Source organism: Terrapene carolina, unplaced genomic scaffold, assembly GCF_002925995.2.
Source record: "Terrapene carolina triunguis isolate 2854851 unplaced genomic scaffold, T_m_triunguis-2.0 Scaffold26953, whole genome shotgun sequence".
Lineage (NCBI taxonomy): Eukaryota > Metazoa > Chordata > Testudines > Emydidae > Terrapene > Terrapene triunguis.
In genome coordinates, this window is record NW_020691304.1 from 1 (window position 1) to 7,102 (window position 7,102).

Below are 7,102 nucleotides of genomic sequence, written 5' to 3' on the forward strand. Positions count from 1 at the left end.
CCCCACCCCTTCCATGAGACCCCGCCCCTTCCCCACCCCTTATCTGAGGCCCCGCCCCTGCTCACTCCATCCCCCCTCCCTCCTTCGCTCGCTGTCCCTCACCCTTGCTCATTTTCACCGGGCTGGGGCAGAGGGTTGGGGTGTGGGAATGGATGAGGGTTCTGGCTGAGGGTGCGGGCTTGGGGTGGGCCAAAAATGAGGGGTTTGTGTGGGAGGGGGCTCCAGGCTGGGGCAGGGAGTGGGGGTGCAGGAGGCAGTTCAGGGTGTGGGCTCCAGGCGGGAGTTTGGGTGCAGGAGGGGGCTCGGGGCTGGGGGAGAGAGAGGGGGTTCAGGATACAGACTCCGGGCGACACTCACCTCAGGCGGCTCCTGGAAGCAGTGACATGTCCCTCTGGCTCCTAGGTGGAGGTGTGGCCAGGTGTCTCTGCACACTGCCTCTGCCCACAGGCGCTGCCCCTGCAGCTCCCATTGGCCATGGTTCCCAAACAATGGGAACTGTGGAGCCGGCACTTGGGGCGGGGGAAGCACGCGGAGCCCCCTGGCTGCCCCGGAGTTGGAGGGACAGGTCGCTGCTTCCAAGAGCCACACAGAGCCAGGGCAGGCAGGGAGCCTGCCTTAGCCCTGCTATGCCACGAACTGGACTTTTAGCAGCCCGGTCAGCGGTGCTGACCGGAGCCGCCAGGGTCCCTTTTCGACTGGGCATTCCAGTCGAAAACCAGACACCTGGCAACCGTAGCTGTCAGGCATACGTATTCGCTGGTGGCTCAGGACACAGCCAGCTAGCCAGTGACAGGGCCCACAGCCCTGGGGACTACTGGTGTCTGTCTGAATCTGAGAGGGGATTTAGGACTCATGAAAGTCAAGGACCAGTGGCTCTGGCTGGAGCCCGGCACGGTACTGGCAGGAGCCATGGATGCTTCTACCTAATCCTCTGGTGGAACCCACCAACTGCAGCTTTGGGACTTTCCTGAACAGACGCTGGGAAGCGAGGTGGTGCTTGTAGTTGTGGTACCTTAGCAGCCCTGCACACCGCTTGTCTGGGCTGAGATGAGGGAGGAGTCGCTCCGTATCTGCAGGGATATGTTCCTTTGCAGTTATCAGTACATCCTGGTGACAAGGAGAGAGATGCTCTGTATGGAGCCCTGCCACCCAAAAACCAGGGGAAATAGGGGGCTGCTCATCTCTGGGACCCTAGTTTAGCTCCAGATCCTAAGCAGGGCTGTGGGTGTCTATCAGAGCAAATCCCTAGGGGCTGGGCTGGGCTCCCCAGGGAACATTCTTCCTTGCTGCATGGGCTCCTTGGGCCCCCTGTAAGCTGGCTCCTAGCGAGAGGCTGCACTGGAACCTGGGAGAGCCAGAGCAGAACCAGCCTCTGATCCGAGATTCTTCGCTGGCAAAGCTCGGCAGTGTGGGAAGAGCCCTTTGATCTCTCTGCTGCGGGGAAGGTTCACCAGGTCAGGGCAGGAGTCAGTAATGGAGTCTGAATCATATATATTCTGCAGCCCTAGCTACTGCCTGGGGAGGCCCTCGGGTGTTCCCTTCTAGCTGGTGAGCTCAAGGCAGCAGAGCTAGCCCCGGCTGCAACCTAGAAAGTGTTTCCCTTCAGACCGGCCTGATGTTTAACCGTTTCCATCCCGCGGGGCACTCTCTGACCTGACCTTTTCTGCCCTGCTAGGATTTCTGTGCTGGAGCTTCTCCTCCTCTGCCAGTGAAGCCCAACGGCCATGCTATGCCAAGCTCTCCAAGCCTATTCACCCTGTCGCCCAACGCCACTCACCTTGTGTGGTCGTACAACGCCAGCAGCGCCCCCCATGTCTGGCCTCCCGTGAGCTCCATGCAGGTGTGGGTGTCTGAGGCCGGGCAAGCCTGCACTGAGACCTGTCAGGAGCACAGGCTGGTCTGCGAGCCGACATTCTTCGAGTTTCTCAACAAGAAGGACGTGTTTCTCCAGTGAGTATGGCTCTCGCACCTTTACCTTGCCCCCCTGCATGATGGGGTGATAATAATCCATTGCCCTGCTATAGCACCCCTATGTAAGGGCCCCTACAATGCTTTCCTTATGCCTCATAGCACTCCTCTATCGTAAGGCAACATTATTATCCCTGTATTACAGATGGGTAAACTGAGGCACAGAGAGGTTAAAGGTCTGATTGGCAGAGCTGCACAGGCCAGGGCCAGCTAACATCAGTGACAGCCGTGGGTGCTAAGCATCTCTGAAAATTAGGACTTAAGGCCAGAACAGTCAGAAAAGATCAGCTTCCTCACTCAGGCTCATCTCCAATTTAAGCATAATGCTGACCCCTTGGATGGGTTGTCGGCAGCACGGATCAAACCTGGGACCTCGGGATCTTTATACATGAGCCTGTACTGTCTGAGCTAAAAGCTGCCCCTTTCTTAGCCGAGACCATAGCAGGCTCATCAAGTGCTAGTTGGCCTGGTCAGCACTAGAAGGGGACAGAGTGCCACACTGGGCAGACATGGCTCACCTGAGTTCTGAGAGTGCTCAGCATGTGGTGGGTGTGGTGGGTGCTGAGCTCCTTGGAGATTCTTGCCCTAGATGTCACAATGGAAGCAGCCAGGCGCTGAGCTCCTTGGAGAATCTGACCCCACATAGCTCACCCCAGGCTGCACACCGAGCCAGTAGCAGAGCCAAAAACAGAACCCAGGTATCCTGTCTCGCAAGCCTTTATTCTAACTGCTAGGCAACACTCCCTCATTGACCTTCTGAAAGGCGAGGTTGTTCTGTTCTCCCAGTGCTACTTTCTGCAGTCTTGCAAACTCAGCTCCCCTGGCTGTACCTCCCTGTGGTCTAATGCAGTGCCCTTTGCACACAACCCGACATGCACAGACTGCTCTATTTGTGTCACTTGCATGAATTGTGCCGAATGGGCTTCTGCTTCAAAACAAATGTTGGAGTTTTCAGACACCTTTCCCTCTCCTCCCCCCCCCCTTTTATACCTTTCTCTATAACACTCCATTTTGAACACACAGGCTGTGAAGTTTTTAATAGAGCATAAATCTGCCTCCCGATTCCATGCTGTGTGGTGGACAATTAAAATGCAAGCATTGCCATTTCTGTCACGCCAGTCAGGCAGGCAATTTGAGTCCTAGTGACATTTTTATATGATAAATTAGAGCAGGAGCGCAGATTCCACTCACTCCGCTCCGTCCCGCCCCCCTTCAGAATGAAATCGCTCATTCAGAGTCAGTAGTTCAGCTCGGAGTTTATTAGGCAGAGCCATTGGGCACGCAGAGATACCCAGGGGCATTCTGCTGCTGACCAGAGGAGACCCCAGCATTCTAGCTCTACCTACAGATTGGAGGAAGCAAGACAATCTCACTTCCCATCCAGTCCATTTCTCCCTCTAGTGCTACTCCAAGAAGCTCTCAGCCTGGGTTTGGCCATTGTCTCTTTGTGTTTCTTGCCCCTGAGTCCCCTCTGGAACCTCCCCTCCTGGTTAAGCTCGTGGTTCCCCAGGGGTGGTGAGCTCACTCCCAGGGTCCTTTCTGAGTCCAGTTACCTCCAGTCCCTGGTGCGGCTCCGTCAGTGTCCTGTAGCTGGACCAGAGAAGAACAGACGTCCAGAGCACCACTCAGGGCTGCAATGTCTGTCTGCCCTAAACAAGGCAGGGGGGAAAGCGAGCACAAGTCACTAGCCAGGTGCGGCTCCCGTGGCTACTGGGCTGCCTAGCTGTCTCTATCAGCCTCTCCTCTTGGGAAACTCACCTGCTGCTCTATGGCCAGCTTCACTTGTTAAGCTGCCTTTCTCCAGGTAGGGCATGCTCTGCAGGTGCGCCTACTCAGCACTGCCTGAGTGCAGAGACTGTTGTTAGCTTGCTGTCAGCAGGATGGGGGGGTGTCCCATCCCACTGGCACATCCCTGTCCTGTGGCCAATCTCCTCTCACAATAACCCACACGTGGATCTGATACATGCGCCTCATGTGTGTCACACTAGTGCCTAGAATCTCTCAGATGCATGGGAGCAGCTCCCATTGAAATCAGTGGGAGCCACACGTGGCCCTCTGAAAGTGCAGTGTGGCCCAGAGAGCCTATTATGTGTCCTTGTGCCAGTCACTTGGATTCCATGTGCGGTTTGGTTGGGTCATGCGGATTGCACACATAGGTTGGGGTGATCTCACAGGTTTCACGTCTGGGCTGCATGGGTCACACAGATCTCAGGTTGCTCAGGTAGTCACATGTAGTTTCCAAGCACTTACTATGCGAATCATACGTCACTTAAGCTTATTAGTGTTCTTGTGGGCAAGGGACAGGTCTGCAGTGATGTTTGAAGCAGGGATGTTCTATAAACAGAACAGTGTTGAAATCTCCCCCAGAGATGTAGCAGCCCTCCCTAAACTCATATTCTGATCCAACGTGAAACCCACTGACGAGCAGGTGCAGAGATGGACACAGCAAAATTCAATTTGGGGTATTTGTTTCCCAGGCTTCGCATTGCCTGTGACAGCGCGGAGTCTGAGATGAGCCACCTCTACCCAGCACTGGCTGAAAATGTGCAGGAGTGCTACCTCCAGAAGGAACCGCTGCTGTACAGCTGCGCAGGCTACAGCACCAAGTACCGGCGCCTCTGCCCATGTCGCGATTACCGGAAAGGACAAGTGGCTCTGTGCAGGGACTGCTTGTGATTCCACCCCCTGCTCCCGGAGTCCGGAGCGCGTGTGTTGTGACATGCCACACGCAACAAGTAGCTTTTTCTCAAAGCTTCTGCAATACCCAAGAAGGACAGGACAGCCTCCTCCTCTTGGAAACTCATGTCGAGACTTTGGATGTCAGACTCTGTCGGTTGTTTTGTCTGCCAGTCAAACGTCCGTGACTGACCATCTGCTCATGTTGGATTTTTTTTTCTTGAGACACATCTCCTTCCGCACCCAAGCCCACCTGGACTTCAGTAGGACAAGGCACCAGCAGCCTTTGGGTTTGGGTTTCATCCTCTTTTAACGTCCTGGTTTATTTATTTATATTTTTTATCAAATTAAAGCAGCAAAACAACCACCGGTCCTTCCTGAGGAGTTATTTGGAACAATCTCCTTAGAAATACTTACGTGGGGGTGACAGATCTTGGAAGGCTCCAGTGCCAGACACATCTAGGAAGATGCCTTCGATTCTATCAGTCCAATCCACCGTCCAGCCTTTGGAAGGGGGAGGGGGAGGCGTTCTACACATGCCAACGGGAGCACGTCTCTTATTCCAATCCCGCCACTAGCACTCGTAAGAGCTTGGGAACCCTGTCCCGTGGAAGTGTGTGTGTGTGGGGGGGGGGGATTCTGGGCATGACATCAAGCACCAGAGACAAGCATCCCTGTGCAGTAGCTCGGGGGAGTGTTGAGGTTGTGGCAGTAACGTGCCAGAACAGAGTGTGCAGGGATCAACCCGTTCACCGCTGGGGCCAAAGAGGGACGTTCTAAGGGAGGGAGCTGAGCCCCCCACCAAGTGGTTCCCCATCTCTTCATGCAGCTGTACTAGTTTCCCAGATGAAGACCTTGGCTGTAGCAGCCAGTCCTCACCATCCCCGAAACGGGGTGCTCTGCCCCTTTAAGGGGCTGGGGGCCTGGGGCCAGCCAGCCCTGTTCCATTATCAGACCCAGCTGGGAAGGGGTCAGGTGTGTTCCAGAAAGGTCGGAGAGAGCTGCTGGTGCCCTGCCCTGGAGCAAAGGGGGCAGGGGCAGAGGAAAGACCTCTGCAGCCAGGGCTGCTCAGGGTAAGAGCTTTGTTTTGTGTTACTTTGTGAGGTTTTTGTTTGAATTAAAATCCTGCCCTGAGACAGCCTGTGGGAGAGGTGTTAGTCCTCTGGGGGCTGGGGAGACAGGCCAGCAGCCCTACAATCTCCCATTGAGTTGGAGACATTCTGCACCACCAGGGAGCATGGGCTGCCCCTCTGAGACTGGGCTGTGGAGCAGCTTGACCCCTGGCAGGTTCGAGCGGGCACAGCTGGCTGTGAGTCGAGTGGCAGGTGTGCCCCACCCCCACCGTTCTCTGGAGGTTGGGGAGGGAGCCTGGAGAGCAAGTCCCCCCCCCCCAAAGCCTGACATGGCAGGAGGGGTGCGTGGCCCAGCGGTTGGGAATCACCCTTTGCACTCCCTGAGGAGACAGACCAGGAAGGGTGTGGCATTGTATGGCTTAATGGCAGCACTGGAAGTGTTAGGCAAGGCTCTGGGTAGGGCGCTCTCAAGACACGCCTGTGTGCTGAGCCCCGAGAGAAGTGGCTGGTCCCACAGAGAGCCTGCCTGGGAACCAATATTGGCCCTGAGCTGGGCTCCCCACAGCCTCTTGTGTCTGGTGGGCAGAAGGAGGGGGGGTAGCTGGGCTGCAGGAGCACCACAGCTGAGAGATCCCCACAGAAAGGGTGGCCCCTGCCCGAGGAACCTGCTGGTCTCTCAACCGCTGGGGGAGGGGGCACACAACGCTCATCCTCTCCACTGGGAGCCACCCCCTGAGTGAGCCTGGCAATTATCCTACTGCCTATGAGCAGAATCCACTGTGTGGAGGCTGGGGGGGGGCTCTCTCCCGGTGCCAGCCCGGGGCTGGAGAGGGGGGGGTTTCTCTTCCGGTGCCAGCCCGGGGCTGGGGCGGAGTGGGGGGGCTGTCCCAGGGCTGGGGAGAAGTGTTGGAGGTTTCTCTCCTGGTGCCAGCACAGGGCTGGGGAGGGGGGCTGCAGTGGAGCTAGTGGGGGAGTTCACCCCATTTGTGGACAGGTGCTGGGACACCCACCTTCCAGCTTGTGACGCTGAGTGGCTGCAGTTCCCCACGGCCTCTCTCTTGTTTTCCCGGTGTGACAACTTGGTATCTCTGTGTCTTCCGTACCCTGACTGGGGTCTGTGTGGTGTGGGGCACTTCAGAGAGGGAGAGTTTCAGTTCTCACAGCCAGGGCCGGCTTTAGGCCAATTCCACAAATTCCCCCGAATCGGGCCCCGCGCCTAAGAGGGCCCCGTGCCCAGTGGCAGGGACGCCCAGAGTGGGGGGCAAATGCCAGAGAATCCCTTCCCTGGCTAGAGGCACCTTTTTAATTTTTACTCACCCGGCGGCGCTCCAGGTCTTTGGCGGCGGGTCCTTCACTCGCTCCGGGTCTTTGGCGGCACTGAAGGA

General features: G+C 56.7%; 1 protein-coding gene across 1 annotated transcript; it reads left to right on the forward strand.

The window, feature by feature from the left end:
- Window positions 1–1,675: 1,675 nt before the first annotated feature.
- Window positions 1,676–4,644, forward strand: LOC113408928 (alpha-1,6-mannosylglycoprotein 6-beta-N-acetylglucosaminyltransferase B-like; the record flags this gene model as incomplete). The annotated part of the gene is made up of 2 exons (XM_026662398.1): window positions 1,676–1,950; window positions 4,446–4,644. Coding segments are annotated over 2 exons (474 nt in total), but the record flags the coding sequence as incomplete, so codon positions are not given.
- Between the last annotated feature and the right edge of the window lie 2,458 nt (window positions 4,645–7,102).